The following is a 17,530-nucleotide window of genomic DNA, read 5'->3' as shown; positions in this document are numbered from 1 at the left end:
ACCTGAGCATCCATTCTTTGCAGCTCTGCCTGCCGTAGGCGACTCTGTAAGGATGCCACAGTCTCATGCAGGTCCTTCAGCTCAGATTCCAGACAGTTTTGTTTTCCTTCCCACTTGGATTTCTCTTTGGGAAGAGCAGAGGTAGTGGAGTCAAGGCCATGGTTGGGAGTGTGAGAACACAGGGTAGAAGAGGCAGATGGAGGATAGAGCACAGAAGCAAATGGGAAGGAGGCCAGGAGGGAGAGAATTACATCCAGTGTCCTAAGACTTCACTCATCTGCCAGCTGCTCCTGTGGTCTAGCTTCCCTGCTGTGTTCACAGGCCAATCCTAGTAATCATCCTAACACTTTTCCCTCCTTATTACAAAGATCCTCAATCTTAAACTCCAGGCAGAGTAGAGTTAGCTGGTAACAGAGGTGCCTTCCAGCCCCCAATTACGTGAATTTGTAAGAGGTTCCTTGAGAGCTGGTGGCTCTGCTGCCTGCCGCTCATTTCTGCAACATGCTCTAAAAGGTAGCTCTGTGTGTGGATCTTGAGAAGCCATCAAAATTGTCCTCAAAAGGCCCAGCACCTCCCTCACCCCCAAATGCCTTATTCTCTTCTACAATAGAAACTTGAGCCTCAAGAACCTTCCCCCTCCTCTCGTTTCCAAATAGTCATCACCCCCCTAGTCCTAGGCTAGGGTAGAGATATGCTGTCCCCAGATTCCATCTCCTTGCTTTCTCCCAAATAAGCCTATGATCATTTTACCCTCTAAAGTTATTTTAATAGCATAATTACAAATAATAAAAATAAGTGGGAGCTGAGCTCGGGTGGCTCACATCTGTAATCCTAGCTACTTAGGAGACTGAGATCTGGATTGCAATTCAAAGCCAGCCTGGGTAGGAAAGTCTGTGAGATTCTTATCTCCAACCAGAAAACTGGAAGTAGAGCTGCGGCTCAAAGTGGTAGAGCACTAGCCTTGAGCAAAAGAGCTAAGGGACAGTGACCAGGTACTGAGTTCAAGTACCATAACCAACCAAAAAATTTTTTTAAAAAAGTGGGGCTGGTTGTGTGGTCCAAGTGGTTGGTAGAGTGTCTGTGAGGTTGAGTTCAATTCCTAGTACTCCCACAAAAGAATATAGATAAATGGCAAAACAAAATTCTCCATTTGGTGGGGGGGGGCGTTATTTGCTTGTTTTGGCTTTTGAGATGGGTCTTGTTATGCGCCCCAAGTTAACCTTGGCTCATTCTGTAGTTCAGGCTATTTTCTAGTGCTTCTTGTTAGGCCCACCTGGGAAAATGGTCCCTTCCCTCTCTGTACAGGATCCCATGTGACCCTACCAAGAAATCCCCACCCAGCACCTGTAGCCCAGGTAACTGGTGCACCTGGGGGTAGGGGGAGATCCCCAGGCTCTGAGGTCACTTCCTCATACACTGCGGTCATGCCTCCTTGCCCTCCCCTATATAATCTCTTTCTGCCATTTGTCCTCTCTTTGCACATCTCCATCTGGCTCAGGCTGACATTTTGATTCTCCCAATAAACTCTCTTCTGCCTGAATCATGAGAGGTCTCTTTTCACTAACCCTTATATCTGGTGCTGAAACCTGGGAGTTGCTGGATCCCATCCACTTCTTCTTCCTTTTTTTTTTTTTTTGTGGGTCCGGTCGTGAGGCCTGAACTCTGGGCCTGGGCGCTGTCCCTCAGCTCTTCAGCTCAAGGCTAGCGCTCTACCACTTGAGCCACAGCACCACTTCCAGCTTTTTTTCTTTTTGCTTATGTGGTGCTGGGGAATCGAACCCAGGGCCTCAGGCATGCAAGGCAAGCGCTCTACCACTGAGCCACCTTCCCAGCCCATCCCCTCCACTTCTCTATCTTTCCAAGAGTCAATATGCTTCCTCGAACCCAAACTGTTGAAGGAAGGTGCTAAGGCAAACTGTCCTGAGTCCAAGACTCACTATAAATAGAAATAGCAGAGCAAAAACACTAACTGGGACATACCATCCCAGCAATGGGCAAAAACACCAAGTACGACATCATCCCAGCAAGAGGGATGGGACAAAGCTAGTCCTGGCAAGGAAGGATCATAGAGAGGAGTAAATCATTCAGAGGCAGTTGCAAAGAACTGTACAGATAAGGGGATGGTGTAATTTTGTGCTTGCCCTTTCAAAACTAACCAGAACTGGGAGGTCAAAAAAATAGTTAATAAACATGCTTATCTAATGCTCGAACCTGTCTTCTAACTGGACAGGAACTTACATTCTTGCCTCTGTTACCTGCTATTTCTATTTATAGTGAGTCTTTGACTCAGGACAGTTTGCCTTGGCACCATCCTAGGTTTCCCATTCATACTCTATAATCCAGACATCTATAGTCCCATTACAGGCAATGATCAAGGCCTCCTACTGGTCCCTTATCCACTCAAATCCAGCCCCAGCTGCTGACTGGTTATTCTTAACCGGTCCACCATGCTCTCCCCTACCCAGTCACCAGATGTTAATCAGTCAGAAGCAGTTAGGGATATGATCCACCAACTCCAGGACTGCCTGGAATGCAGGAGACAGGAACTGGCCAAGTCATCCAAGTTTTTCTTTTCTGCCCTTCTGCCATTTGTAGGCCATCTAATATGTTCTTTCTTCTTCTTCTTTTTTTTTTTGCCAGTCCTGGGGCTTGAACTCAAGGTCTGTGCTCTGTCCTGAGCCTCTTTGTGCTCAAGGCTAGTGCTCTACCACTTGAGTCATAGCACCACTTCTGGCTTTTTCTGAGTAGTTTATTGGAGATAAGTGTCTCACAGATTTTTCTGCCCAGGCTGTCTTGAACTGTGGTCCTTATATCTCAGCCTCTTGAGTAACTAGGATTATAGGCCCATGAGCCACTGGTGCCTGGCTGTTTTTCTTACTGTTCAGCCCCTGCCTTGTAAGATGTCTTTCAGACTTTATCAAGCGAATGTGTTCACCACCAAGGAACTGTTACTGCTGCCATATCCTGGATTGGAAGACATCTCCACCTTCTACTCCTAATGTTGATGCCCCTTGTCAGCAGGAAGTAGGCCAGAGAGAGTCATCATTTCTTTATCAAAAGGCTGGAATGTTAGGTCTGCCCAGGAAAATGGCCCATTCTCTCTCCATGTAGGACTCCATGTGGCCCTCTCTACAAAGACCCCATCCAGCACCTGTAACCCAGGTAACTGGCATACCTGGGGGCAGTAGGAGGTCCCCTAGGCTCTGAGGTCACTTCCTCATCCTCTGAGGTCACTTCCTCATATGCTGCAATCACACTTTCTTCTTCCCTCCCCTATATAATCATTAGTTCTCTCTCTGCACACATACATCTGCTACAAGCTGGTAAGCTGGTTCTCCCAATAAACTCTCTTCTTCTCAAAATGCATGGAGGTCTCCTTTCATCAACTCTTACATTTCTAGTTTTTTTTTGTTTTGTTTTAAAATTTCTATGAATGCAACTGGGAATGTGGCTTAGTGGCTGAGTGCTTGCCTAGCATTTATGAGGTCCGGGTTCAATTCTTCAGTACCATATAAAAACCTCAGTACCACATAGCTGGGTACTGGTGGCTCATGCATATAAGCCTAGCTACTCAAGAGGCTGAAATCTAAGGATTGCAGTTCCAAGCCAGCCCAGGTAGAAAAGTCCCCGTGAGACTCTTATCTTCAATTAACCATTCAAAAACCAGAAGTAGTGGCTTCAGTGGTAGTGCTAGTCTGGAAAAAAAAGAGGCTCAGGACAGTGCCCAGGCCCTGAGTTCAAGCCCCACAACCAACCAAAAAAAAGTAATAAAAAATTATATTAAAAAACTGAAGACAGAACACTGAAGTCTCGGTATGCCAAATCTTTCCCTTCTAATCCCTTCCCAAGGTGGCTCACAAAGCAGAACAACAGTCAAGGGACTCATTGCCTTTTGCAGATGAATTAGACATCATCTCACAGTTGTGGGTAAACAATATAGAGTGCTGCTAAGCTAATTCCTGCCACGTCAAGTCTTCCTATCTGTCCTCCTTCACATCTGCCCACCTGCATGCCTCACCTTCCTGGTTCTGGAAGAGTTGTTTCTGCAGGTCCTTTAACTCTGACTGGATCTGGTTCTTCTCGGCCTCAACGCTAGTTAGACTCTGGGCCAACTTCTGGACCTGGTCACTCAGATTATCCTGGGAAAGGAAGGGAAGGATTGAACTTGAGCTCCTCATCCGTACAAATCTATCCCAGTCTGGGCTCAAGCTCTGTTTTCACTCGTAGGTTCTGAGGTGGTCTGCCATTATAACCCCAGTCTCAGCTCCTTGAGGATTTTTGTTTGTTTAAACAACCAAAAAAAAAATCTGAACTTACATGTGTTTAGTTCCCTGATATAAAGATGAGTTTTGTTCTAATTGATTTGAATCAGAAAGACTCTCTGACCTATTGTCTAAGTTTTTTGAAACAGAACTGTTCATAGGGTGCATTTCTTCCCTCCCAAATGCCTACCTTAAAATTTGTCAGCCCAAAGTCACCTTTTTACCTTTTCTTTCTAGACCTCTCCAAGCTACTAGGAGAAGTTGTTTCTCTCTCCTACTTCCAACACTGTATTATTCACGACTGTGAAGAAGCCAATTACTCTCATCAGTTATGTTTTCTATCAGAATAAAGTTTGGTCTCTCAACCAACAGCCCTCTTAAGGATAGAAGAGATCAGGTCTCTTTGTATCACCTGCTCAGAGTGGCTGGTGTATGAGTGGCACTGAAGGTGAAATTTGTGGGACCTTTAGTTCAGTTTTATGCCTAGAATGAGTTTATAAGCAGCAACCTCAAATCTTAGTGGTCTCCAACCTCCCACGCTTCTCTTGGAAGCCTGGGTACCAAAATTAAATTCATGGCTGAGAGAAAATGATGCAAAACAAAAAAAATGACATGTGTATTCAGGTCTTGCAGTTAGTCACCTAATCCTCACAATGATCCTGGGAGGTAGGCCTTATCTGCCCTACTTTGCAGTTGAAAACAAGGCCCAGGAGATCCAACTGCTTTGGTCCCAGTTGCCAGGCAGTAAGTAATAGACAGGGCAGTCATCCCAAACTGAATCTCAAACTGCATATTCCAAACTGCATAGTGTGTCTCAGACTTTCAGCAGAGTTAAGAGTTCTTGGAAAGAGGACAGAGAACCTACCCGGGCCTGCTGAGTCTTGCACAGGTCTTGGTGAAGCTTGTGGAGGGCAGATGCCACGGCCTCAGCTGAGAAAGCAGTCAGGAGGGGTCCTCTCTTAAAAAGGTTCCTAGCTCCATTCTGGTCTGAAGAAATGAAAATCTTCTCACCTAGCTGCCATTATGTAAAGAAACAGTTATCTCTTCCCCAACAGGGAGAGATAGCCTTCCTACAGGCCTCTACTGTCCTCAAAGAATGCTTTCTTGGCAATTCATTTACATACATGTCAGACACTGTGGTGGGAACTATATAATGTTAGCTAGTGTTTCATTTACATGAAAGGAATTGCAGGAGCTACTTATAGCTACTAGCTCCTTGGAAAAATACTAAGGTATGTAAATACTTTGAACATTCTCCTTTTACAGTTGAGGAAAATCAAACTCAGAGAAATTATAGGATTCTTCCTTGGTCACACATCTAGCAAACAGCAGAGATGGGGTTCAAACTCATGTAGAATGAATCCCAGAGCCTGTGGCCTTAACCTTGATGCACTATTGCTTAAGGATCTACATTTCTCTCACTTCTCCCCTGGGAATTATACCTGGTTTTGGCCCAAAGAACTTAAGTTTTAGGGTGTTGGCCTCACCTGGCTCTGGGCCCCAGAGTGGGGGAGCAGAGTCCCCTCCTCCCCTTAGTTCAGGTCTGCTTTCATATACAGATCCCAGGGCCTCTTGCAGGACAGAGTAGAGGCTGGCCAGCTGGGCCTGGGCCTGGTTCACAGGCTGCTGCTCTGCTGCCAGAGCCTCCAGCTGGCTCTCAGTGCTGTGCAGGCGTAGCTGCAGTTGAGTTGTCTTGGCTTCCTGGGTCCACAAGGAAGCTCGAAGCTGCTGCTCTGTGATCCGACAGGCCTCCAGCTCCTCCAGCAGCTGTGCTTCCTGGGCCACAAAGTCGGCCTCCCTTTTCTTTACCTCCTGCTTGAGCAATTCCACCTGCCAGGGAGGAAGTGAACTCATTTTGAGTAGGGAGTAGATATTCTTCCAGGCATCAGTCTACTCAATCCCTATGCAGAGCCTGACCAGAACAAGAAAGGTTTCAGAAGACTGAGCTCTCTCATGGGTAGGGAAGACTCTGAATAAGTAGCACTCTGACATCTAGAGATGACCAGCTGGGCCCAGACTACAATAATGGGCTCAGGCTCTGGCTTCCCAAGTAGACAGATTTGTCAACTCCCTGTTATGATCTCTGCTCTGAAACCCCTAGTAGGCAAATGCAGACTGTCTCAAAGGAAACTTGTCTCACTTTTACTCCCTCACTTCCCCTCAAGTTCCAAGGGTACAGCTGTGGGAAGAATGAATCCCTGAAGGTTACCTTGCTATTACCTACTTCTAGTATTTCTCACTGTTCAATCCTCACTGCTATATTTTGCCAAAAGGCCAAGCACATGTGCAAGTGACTATACAAGGCCTAGGCCTGCCTGGGCTCTGCTGCTCTGGACACTGGTTCAGACTGTCAGGTTCCCTACAGGGTCCATTCTCATCTGAGTCGTGTTCCCTAACCCTGACCTTGCCCAGCTGTTCTGACAGGGTTGTTGAGGCCCAGCCTATCCTGTCATTAGGAAAAAGAGATGTGTCCTCCACCAAGAAGCAGGGTGTATAGCCATAGAGGAACGTACCTGCATACTGAGCTCTTTCTGCCCTTTCTGGGCCTCCTGCGTGGCCTGGTGCAAGGAGTTCAGCTCTTGCTGTCGAACACTGTCAGTTTCTTGTAAAACAATGAGTCTCTGTTCCTTTTCCACCAGTGACAGAGTCAAGCTAAAAATAAAGGAGTCAGAGGGTATGTCATTCTCTCTAGGAGTAAGAATTGGTCTATTCTAATTCATAGCACTATTAAAATAGAAATAGTAATAGCAATTTCAGTGTCACCATAAAAGGTACCATTTATTGAATACCTACTAAGTGCTCCTAGGTAATTACCTCATTTCAACTTACCTATCCTTCTCTACTAAATTTCACATGTATCAAATTTGGTATGTCCAATCTTCCCATGCCTTCTGAACCTTCAACTCTAACCTAATCATCTCCTACTATTCTCTCTAGCCTCTCTTTATCACAGGATCACAACATAGAAACCTTGACCTCTTCAGAGTTCTCCTTCATCCTACCCATATCTAACCCATCACTACACATAATTAATTCTCTGGACATCTCTTAGACTCTTTCCATCCTCCTCTTCCCTATTACCTACCCAGGATTAAACTCAGTATCTCTTCTGGGCATTTGTACTGGTTTCCAGATGTTCTTTCTGCCTTTAGTGTTACTACCAAAATGATCTGTCCCTTTTCAAACTCTGGTAACACTGAAAATGCATGTTGCTTTCCATTCTGAATGATCTTATGTTACTCCTGATGTTTCATACCATTACTAAACCCTTGTAATACATCATAAATTGGATAGTATTCATTTTCCTGTTTGAAATTCTCCAGCATTTTTCTACTAAACAATAATTACAGGTAGTTCATACCTGTAATCCTAGTTACCCAGGAGGCTGAGGCCTGAGGATCATGGTTCAAAGGCAGCCCAGATAGAAAAGCCTGTGAGACTCTAATTTTTAATGAATTGACCTCTTCCCAAAAATAAAGCTGGAAGTGAAGCTCTGCCTCAAATGGTAGAGCATTAGCCTTGAGCAAAATGAAGTTCAGGAGCTGGGCACTGATAGCTCATGCCTGTAATGCCAGTCAGTAGGCTGAGATCTAAAGGTTGTGGTTCAAGCCAGCAGGAAGACTATTATCACCAATAAATCACCTAAAACCTGTTAGTGAAGCTGTGGCTCAAAGTGGTAGAGTGCTAGCTTTGAGCAAAAAGCTCAGGTATAGTGCCCAAGTCCTGAGTTCAAGCCCTATGACCACCACTACCACCAAAAGCTCAGGGACCACACACAGGCACTTAGTTCAAGCCCCAGCACCAGCACCAAAAAACAAAACAAAAACAAAAATCCATAAACCCTTTGCCATTGCCTACAATATCCTGAATGAGATGGTTTTGTCTAGCTCTCCTCATTTACCATGTTCCACACTTCATCTCAGGGCCTTTGAACAGGATTTCTGATTTTACTGTTTAGAATTCTCCTTCACTCCTTTGTGTGGGTGACTCCAACTCAACCTTCAGTGCTAGTTTAAACACAACTGTCTGAGAAAGTCTTTCCCAAACACCTTTCCAAAGCAGATCTCTGTTCTTATTTCCATTTCACACTGTTTCTTTCTCCACACTAAGTATCATAGTCTATAATAATTACTTGATTAAAGTCTTCCCCACAAAACTGTAAGTTCTACTGAGGCAGGGACCACATTATCCTGTTTATCACTGTGTCCCCAATTCTGGCACAGTGTCTCCAAGTATTTACTAAATGAATGAAATTTCAGCTTTGAGGGCAGGAACACATCCTTCTCTATATGGCTGCATATATATACCAGAGCTAGACATGAAAGAGGATGTGACCAGAGAAAAGAACTGTCAGATTATTGCCACATAACCCTTGCAGTCAGAAAGGCAAAAGCCACCTCTGTGTCTAGCCTACCTGGCTCTCTCTCTCTCTAGTTCCTCCTGAATTCGGCTATATTCCTGGGCTTCTTTCAGTTTCTCCTGAACCTCTTGCTCCACCAGCTTGTAGGAGTTATCCTGGGCCACCAGCTGACACTTCAGATCTTCCACCTGCAAGGTTATAGGCATAAGAACCAGATGGCAGAGCAGAGGGCCAGTGGGAGTATCCTTCTAGCCTAGGGCTTTAGGGTCTCGCACAGGGAATGGCCTATCTCTATAACACTAGAGATTCCAATCTCTAACTGTTTGGTTTTTTTTTTTTGCCAGTTGTGGGGCCTGAACTCTGGGCCTGGGTGCTGTCCCTCAGCTCTTCAGCTCAAGGCTAGCACTCTACCACTTGAGCCACAGCACCACTTCCAGATTTTTCTGCTTATGTGGTGCTGAGGAAGTAAACCCAGGACCTCATGCATGCAAGGCAAGCACTCTACCACTGAGCCACCTTTCCAGCCCCTCTAAATGTTCTTAACCTCTTTGTTCCCTGATAGCATCTAGCCTGGCTATCTCTCAGCCTCACAAATACTATATAAAAGTAGATATGAATAAAAATCTTGTCTGAATACAACTACACATGAAGGCAAAGTGGGGAGTAAGTTTATAGTGACAGTATCTTTTTCCCACAGTACCAGGGGGCTTGAACCCTGGGCCTTACACTGTCAACTTGGCTTGCTCGCTCATGGCTGGTGCTCACTTGAGCCACATCTCCAATCTGGCATTCTGTAGTGAACTGGAGATGGAGGCTCTTAGACCTTCCTGCCCTGGTTTGCTTGAAATAGACATGAGCCAATGGCACCTGGCTGTGACTAAATATTTTTAAATAAAAAATTAGAATATCATCTGTTACAGGATTTGGAGTAAGGAACACAATCTGGTATGTAAGATAACTGGACTTAAATCAGTCAGCAATGGCACATGCCTATAATCCTAGTTACCTAGAAGGTTCAGATCTGGAGGACTAACTGCAGGTTTTTGCTGTTGTTGTTGGTTATGGGGCCTGAACTCTGGGCCTGGCTCTGTCCCTCAGATCTTAAGCTCTAGACTAGAGCTGTACCACTTGAGCCACAGTGCCATTTCTGGCTTTTTCTGCTTATGTGGTACCGAGGAATCAAACCCAGGGCCTCATATATGCAAGGCTGGCACTCTACCACTGAGCTACCTTCCCAGCCCATGACTGGCTGCAGTTTGAAGCCAGGAAACTCTGTGAGACTTTATTTCCAAAATTACCTGCACAAAGCTATGTTGGAGGAGTGGCTAAAGCGGTAGAATGCCAGCTGAGCAAGCAAGCTGAGAAAGCGTGATGTTCTGAGTTCAAGTCCCCTGGACTTAGCTAGACACGATGGCACATACCCAGGATCCTAGCACTAGAGGCTGAAGCAAAATTGTGAGGTGTTTCCTCCCCAACCCCCAGTACTGAGGATTAAGCACAGGCCTCACACTTGCTAGGTAAGCATTCTACCACATGAGCTATGTCCCCAGCCTTTTGTTTTTATAACTGGTTTTGAAATAGGGTCTAACTAACTTTCCTGGTACTGTTTTAATTCTCAATTCTCCTGCCTCTGTCTTCCAAGTAGCTGTGATTACAGGCATGTACCACTACACTAAGCTAAAATTTGGGGCCAGCCTAGGTTACAGACTGTTAAAACTGTTAAAGACTGTTTAAAAAAAATAAGCAAAAGCATTGGATTTAGGAAGAGAATAAAAAAAATATATTGACACCTGGCTCCACCAGGTGCCAGGGTCTCACACCTGTAATTCTAGCTACTCAGGAGGCTGAAAATGGAGGCTCATGATTTAAAACTGAGCAAGAGACTTTATCTTCTATTAATTAAGTAGCAAAAAAGCTTTGCTGGAAGTATGGTTAGGTAGTAGAGTACTAGCCACGAGAGAAAAAAGCTGAACTATAGCACAGTGCACTGAGTTTAAGCTGCACCAACATAAACAAAAGAAAACTGGATCTGCCTGAGAAAAACCTAAGCTCTGTGACCACCCGCAGACAAAGACATTAGTGGTCCTTTGGTCTCCTAGAACCAATTTCCACAGATACCAAAGTCTGCAGATGCTCCCGTCCATATATACAGTTCATGTATTTGAATAAAACCTATGCACCTTCTCTCCTAATTTAAAATCATCTCAGTAATACTTGTCATACATAATACAATGTAAATGCTAGGTAAATAGTTATACTCCACTGTCCTAGAGAATAACAAGACAAAAAATGTACAGATTCAATTTTTTATCCCTAAATATTTTCAATTGACAGTCGGTTCAATCTCTGGATATAGAATCGACAGAGACAGGGCAGAGAAGCATGTGCTTAACTCTGAGCAGTCTTCAACTTTCCACTCAGGGTTGGGGCCTGTCTCTGACCTCTCAAGCTCAGGCAGCAGGGTCCTGCAGAGGGGGGTGGAAGTACTGGCTGTTCTGGGAAGGGCTGTAGGGCAGGACTGGGAAGAGGAACCTGTTTCTGCAGGTTTATTTTGTCCTGTAGCAGAGTGCTGCCCTTTTCTTGGAGGGCAGCAAGGTCTTCTCCATGTCGCTGAGCTGCCACTGTCAGATCCCGCTGAGCCTCCTGGAGTTGAGTGTGTAGCATACTAACAGTTTCCTGCAGAGGGGAAACAATCAGTAAGTGCAGGAATGATTGCCCTGGGGGGAGTAGGTCTTGAAACCTACTTGTATAAATGTCTTTCTGTTGGGTTGGGCAAGAGCTAAGGTAGGAACCAGCAAGCCAGGTTGATTCTACCTCAACTTCTCACTTCCTATCCCTCTTTCCTCATAAAGTACCTAGGCTTATCCAGGCTTCTTTGTAATAATCCCTCATCCAGACCACCAGACCACTGCAACAGCCTCCTCTCCTGTCCATATCCTACCACTAGATGATTTGATTCCTACTCACCCAGTCAGTCTGCCCTCCTCTGCTCCCATCTCATCAACTGAGGGAATTTATTAAATATATATGGAAGGCTCAGTGGTTGAGTGTCTTGGCATGCAGAAGGCCTTGGATTTGCTCTCTAGTACTGGCTCATGCCTATGATCCTAGCTTCTCAGGAGGCTGAGATTGGAGGACAACAGTTTAAGGAAAGCCCAAGTATAAAAGTTAATTAGAGCCAGGTGCCAGTGGCTCACACCTGTAATCCTAGCCATTCAAGAGGCTGAGATCTGAGCATCATGGTTCAAAGACAGCCTGGGCAGGAAAATCCATGAGATATTTATCTCCTATTAAAACCAGAAGTGATGCTGTGGCTCAAGTGGTAGAGCACTAGCCTTGAGCTGAAGAGCTCAGGGACCAGCGCCCAGGCCCAGAGCTCAAGATCTACAACCAACCAACCAACCAAAAAAAAAAAAAAAAAAAGTGAAATGGGAATGTGGCTTAGTGGCGCTGTGGCTCAAGTGGTAGAGTGCTAGCCTTGAGCAAAAGAAGATCAGGGACAGTGCCCAGGCCCTGAGTTCAAGACTCAGGACTGGCAAAAAAAACCCAAACCAAAACAAAAAAAGTTAACTAGAGCCAGGCACTGGTAGTCAAGCCTGTAATCTCAGGATGATGGGATCTGAGGATTGTGTTCAAAGCCAGCTGCGGCAGAAAAGGCTAAAAGACTATCTCCAATTAACTAACCAAAATAGCTAGAAGTAGAGGTGTGGCTCAAGTGGTAGAGCACTAGCCTTGAGCACAAAAGCTCAGGGATAGTGTCCATGCTCTGAATTCAAATCCTAGAACTGGTACAAGCACATGCCCGCATGTGCAGACACTCCTCCTGGCCCCCCCCAAAACAACAAAAAACAAAACAAAACAAAGCCCCACCTCACTAGACTCCATCTTTAAAATAACCAATGGCTGAAGATGTGACCCAAGTGGTAGTACACCAGCCTAATAGATGAGGATTTGAATTCAAATCCCAGTACCATAAAAAAAAGGCCTATCTCATTCCTGCTCTTAAAATGCCATCCCTCAGTTTCTCACTGACCTTAGAACAAAATCTAAACTACTATGACTGAGGAACGACTCCTACCTACCTCTCCACTTGCCCCTGAGCTCATCACATGCTTTTTTTCCCCTTTTAATATAATTTTTATTATTAAGGTGTTGTACAGAGGGGTGACCATTTCATAAATCAGGTAATGAGTACATTTCTTTTTTGGATAATTGTCACCCCTCCCTTTGCTTTCCTCCACTTTCCCCTTTACATCCCTGCCCAGAAGTCATTCCTGCTTTTTTGTCCTTCAACTTCTAGTGCCCTTGACTGTCTGTACCAGGACCCTTATAACAGCTAATCTGGCTAAAGTGTTCTTCAAACCACTGGCTATTTCTCCCTCCCTACCTATGTGTGCACACACACATGCCTGTTACTAGAGATTGAACCCAGGCTCTCAAGCACACTGAGCAAGTGCTCTACTGCTGAGCAACATTCCAGCTTTATTTTTGCCATTGCTGGGGCTTGAACTCAGGGCCTGTGTGCTGTCCTTGAGCTTCTTTTGCTCAAGGCTGGTGTTCTGTCACTTGAGCCACGCTCTACTTCTGGCTTTTTGTGTTTATGTGATACTGAGGAATCAAACCCAGGGATTCATGTATGCTAAGCCATTCTCAACCCCCCTCCCTCCCTCCTTTTTTTTTTTTCCCCTCTTTTTTTGGGTCAAGTTATGGGGCCTGAACTCTGGGCCTGGGCTCTGTCCCTCAGCTCTTCAGCTCAAGGCTAGCGCTCTACCACTTGAGCCACAGCACCACTTCTGGCTTTTATGTGGTGCTGAGGAATCGAACCCAGGGCCTCAGGCATGCAAGGCAAGCCCTCTACCACTGAGCCACCTTCCCAGCCCCCCCTCCTTTTTATTTTTTTAATATGAGGCAGGGTCTGGCCTTGATTTTGCCAGATTTCTTTTTTCAAGGTTTTATTGAGTCATAATCATTACCATACAATTCACTCAGACATAGTGTACAATTCGATATTTTTCAGTATATCCAGAGTAACTATTACTATGATCAGTTTTAAACATTTTCATTACCCCCCAGAAGCACCCCATTAACAGATATTCCCCATTCCACATCTCATCTCCCAATCACTAATCTACTTTCTGTTTCTAAAGATTTGCTTATTGTGGGCATTTCATATAAATAGAATATAATATACCTCATGTGTCTGGCTCCTCTCCCTTGGCATAGTTTTCTTTTTTTGTCAATTGTGGGGCTTGAACTCAGGGCCTGGGCATTGTCCTTGAGCTCTTTTGCTGAAGGCTAGTGTTCTAACACTTTGAGCCACAGTGCCACTTCTGGTTTTTGAGTAGTTCATTGGAGATCAGAGTCTCATGGAGACTTTTCTACCTGGGCTGGCTTTGTATTGCGATCCTCAGATATCAGCTACCTGAGCAGCTAGGATTATAGGCATGAACCACCAGCATCCAGCTAGGCATACGGTTTTCTAAGTTTGCATGTATTGTGCCATGGCATTGACTTCTTTTGGGGGTCCGGTTGTGGGGCCTGAACTCTGGGCCTGGGCACTGTCCCTCAGCTCTTCAGCTCAAGGCTAGTGCTCTACCACTTGAGCCACAGCGCCACTTCTGGCTTTTTTCTTTTTGCTTATGTGGTGCTGAGGAATCGAACCCAGGGCCTCAGGCATGCAAGGCAAGCGCTCTACCACTGAGCCACTTTCCCAGCCCGCATTGACTTCTTTTGAACTTCAAGTTGCAGTTAGCATATCACTGTCTCAGTGAGGTCTTCCCTGACTATTTTGTCTAATCACTCTCAATTATGTCATCTTACTTATTTCCAACTTACTAAAATCTATCTCATTTACTTTTGGATCTGCTTATTTTGTGTCTGTTTCTGCCATCAGAATACAAGTTGAAGACAAAGACTGTGTCCATCCTGTTGCCTACTGGGTCACACCTTTATGCACCTGTCATGCATCAGCACCGGGAACAAGGCATATTATTCATTGTCGAATGGGTGAGTGGACACCCAGAATTATCTTCCATACCTGTTCCTTTAACTTCTGAACCTTCATGTCTTGCCTTAGTCGTTCCAGCTGCTGGCTGGCATCTGCAAGTTCCTTCTGGGTCTGCAGCAGTGTCTCCAAGAGGGACACTCTCTCCTTCTCTGTTTCCAGCTGCATCTGTGGAGGACAGAAAGGCAAGCACTTGTTGGCTCCAAGTTATCATGCTCATCCAGGAGTCTATATGCACATCCTAGCTGTTCCAGGGCTCTTCCAGCAAACAGAGTGGAGGCTGAAGGAAAAGAAAAGTCTGAGCACAATGACTCAGAACCAGGAAGTACAAAGATTGCCACTGGTTTGCAGGCTGAGAGGATGTGGTAAATGTAAACCCTCCCTCAGGAAGTATGACATACTGCCTGCCTTTCAGTTAATAGACCACCCTACTACTGGTGGCAAAGTGAGTGGCATCCTTCTGGAAGTAGAAAAGGAAGTGGACAAAGATTGAGGGATTACAGAAAGATGTGCAATTCCAATCTTAGCTTCCCACCTGGCAGAGGGCATTGTCCGCCTGGGTCCGTTCCTCTTCCCTCTGTGCTTGGATAGCCTCGGTTTCTGTCTGCTGCTCCCTGAGCTTCATTTCCAGCTCCATTCTTTCCTTTTTTAGGTTCTCCAGAGCCTTATCCAGCTCCTGCTGGTGCAGAGAACGTTCTTTCTTCTGGCCATATAAAGGAAAGGATACTGTTAGAAACCAATGAGTGAGAAGGGGAAGGGGAAGCAGAACTGGTTTGGAATCTCTATTATTCAATATGGGTAAATGTACTTTCTAAAGTTCCTCATATAAGTTATGAATGTTATTTTCAAAGTTACCACCTCAGCAGGGTGCTGATGGCTCACATCTATAATTCTAGCTACTCAGGAGGTTGAGATCTGAGGATCATGATTCAAAGCTAGCCCAGGCAGTAGAGACTTTTTTTTTTTTTTTGGTGCCAGTCCTAGGGCTTAAACTCAGGGCCTGGGCACTGTTCCTGAGCTTCTTTTGCTCAAGGGCAGCACTCTACCACTTGAGCCATAGCTCACCATGAGACTCTTATCTCCAATTAATCACCAAAAAGCCAGAAGTGGAGCTGTGGCTCAAGAGATAGAGCATTGGGCTGGGAAGGTGGCTCAATGGTGGAATGCTTGCCTTGCATGCATGAGGCTCTGGGTTCCATTCCTCAGCATCACATAAGCGGAAAAAGCCAGAAGTAGTGCTGTGGTGGAGCGCTAAACTTGAGCTGAAGAGCTGAGGGACAGCACTCAGAACCACAGTTCAGGCCCCATGACCAAGGAGAGAGAGAGAGAGAGAAAGAGAGAAAGAGAGAGACAGAGACAGACAGACAATCTACTTTGAGCAGAAAAATCTCAGGGACAGTATCTAGGCTCTAAGTTCAAGCCTTAGTACTGGCATGAAATAAAATAGGCAGCTATTAAAGGAATAAGGGCAGGGAATGTGGCTTAGTGGTAGAGTACTTGCCTAGCATACATGAAGCCCTGAGTTCGAATCCTCAGTACCACATAAACAGAAAAAAGTGACACTGTGGCTCAAGTGGCAGAGTGCTAGCCTTGAGCAAAAGAAGCTCAAGGAGAGTGCTTAGGCCCTGAGTTCAAGCTCCAGGACTGGCAAAATAAATAAATAAATAAAGGAATAAAACAGAAGCTAAGCAACCATTTGGAAGATGTAGACATAGACATAGCAGACATGGTTAGGAGTTTGTTTTTTTCTGAAGGTATCTCTCTCACTTGGCTCTTTTGTTCATGACTAATAGTCCACCACTTGATCTATGTCTCCTCTACTTCTGGCTTTTTGCTGGTTAATTGCAGATAAAAATTGCATGGATTTGCCTTCCCAGGCTAATCCAAACTGTGAGTCCCAGATTGCAGCTTCTTAAGTAGCTAGGACTATAGGAGTGAGCCATTATGTTTTTTGTGGGTTTTTCTGTTTGTTTGTTTTTGGTCAGGACTTTGGGCATGCTAAGTACACATTCTACCAGTGAGCTACATTCTGAGACCAGCAGTCTGAGCTCTGAATCCCTAGTTTACCACTTACTGGCCATATACCAGAGTGACTTCTCTAATCATGTATCTCCTTATTATATCAATAAAGTATTCAGCACAGTGGTTGGCATGCAAAAGTGCTTAATAAATGTCAAATATCATTACTATTCAGGGGACACAGGCACCAGGTAGAAGGCTAGGAAATATGCTTTGTAAGAGGGGGAGGGAAGCAGTGGGAATATGGTGGAGGAGGTGTGAAGTTGTTCAGTTTACTGTATTCATGTATAAAAATATCACAGTGAAGGCTGGAAAGGTGTCTCAATGGTGCTTGCCCTGCATGTATGAGGCCCTGGGTTCAATTCCTCAGCACCACATAAACAGAAAAAGCCAGAAGTGGTGCTGTAGCTCAAGTGGTACAGCACTAGCCTTGAGCTTAAGAGCTGAGGGACAGAGAGCCTAGGCTCAGACTTCATGCCCCATGACCGACCAAAAAAAAAAAAAAAATCACAATGAGGTCCTGAAGGCAAGACTCAGTGGTAGCCATCACAAGGCACAGAGTTCACACTCTAGCAAACAAAATGCAACAAAATCCCCTCACATTATGAATATGTGTTAACTCAGAATATTTTAAGAAGTTATAAACTTGTAGTCTACACTTTCAATCAGCAGATATGAAGAGCTTAGGGACAGGCTGAGTTCAAGCTCCATGACCAAAAAAAAAAAAGAAGAAAAATAAATCTAAATAGAAAGTCTAGCATGCATAAAAGAATATTGACCAGGGCTGAGAAGGTAGCTCAGTGGTAGAGTGCTTGCCTTGCATGCCTGAGGCCCTGGGTTTGATTCCTCAGCACCACATAAGCAAAAAGAAAAAAAAAAAGCCAG

The 17,530-nt window shown here is 45.0% G+C and overlaps 1 protein-coding gene across 1 annotated transcript in view; it reads right to left on the bottom strand.

Annotated features, from left to right (window-relative positions):
* Positions 1 to 17,530, bottom strand: part of Cep250 (centrosomal protein 250kDa) — a 54,943-nt gene that overhangs the window by 10,182 nt on the left and 27,231 nt on the right. Inside the window, exons 16-24 of the mRNA XM_013010695.1 lie at positions 15,162 to 15,329; positions 14,660 to 14,794; positions 11,155 to 11,298; positions 8,677 to 8,810; positions 6,776 to 6,914; positions 5,750 to 6,092; positions 5,128 to 5,249; positions 4,019 to 4,139; positions 3 to 124 (exon numbers count right to left, since the gene is read on the bottom strand). Coding sequence (XP_012866149.1) covers positions 3 to 124; positions 4,019 to 4,139; positions 5,128 to 5,249; positions 5,750 to 6,092; positions 6,776 to 6,914; positions 8,677 to 8,810; positions 11,155 to 11,298; positions 14,660 to 14,794; positions 15,162 to 15,329 — 1,428 coding nt within the window. The remainder of the gene's footprint in view (positions 1 to 2; positions 125 to 4,018; positions 4,140 to 5,127; positions 5,250 to 5,749; positions 6,093 to 6,775; positions 6,915 to 8,676; positions 8,811 to 11,154; positions 11,299 to 14,659; positions 14,795 to 15,161; positions 15,330 to 17,530) is intronic.

Source organism: Dipodomys ordii, unplaced genomic scaffold, assembly GCF_000151885.1.
Source record: "Dipodomys ordii isolate 6190 unplaced genomic scaffold, Dord_2.0 Scaffold13, whole genome shotgun sequence".
Taxonomy (NCBI): Eukaryota; Metazoa; Chordata; class Mammalia; order Rodentia; family Heteromyidae; genus Dipodomys; species Dipodomys ordii.
The sequence above is the reverse complement of the archived record's forward strand: the minus strand, read 5'-3'. Positions and strand labels throughout refer to the sequence as shown.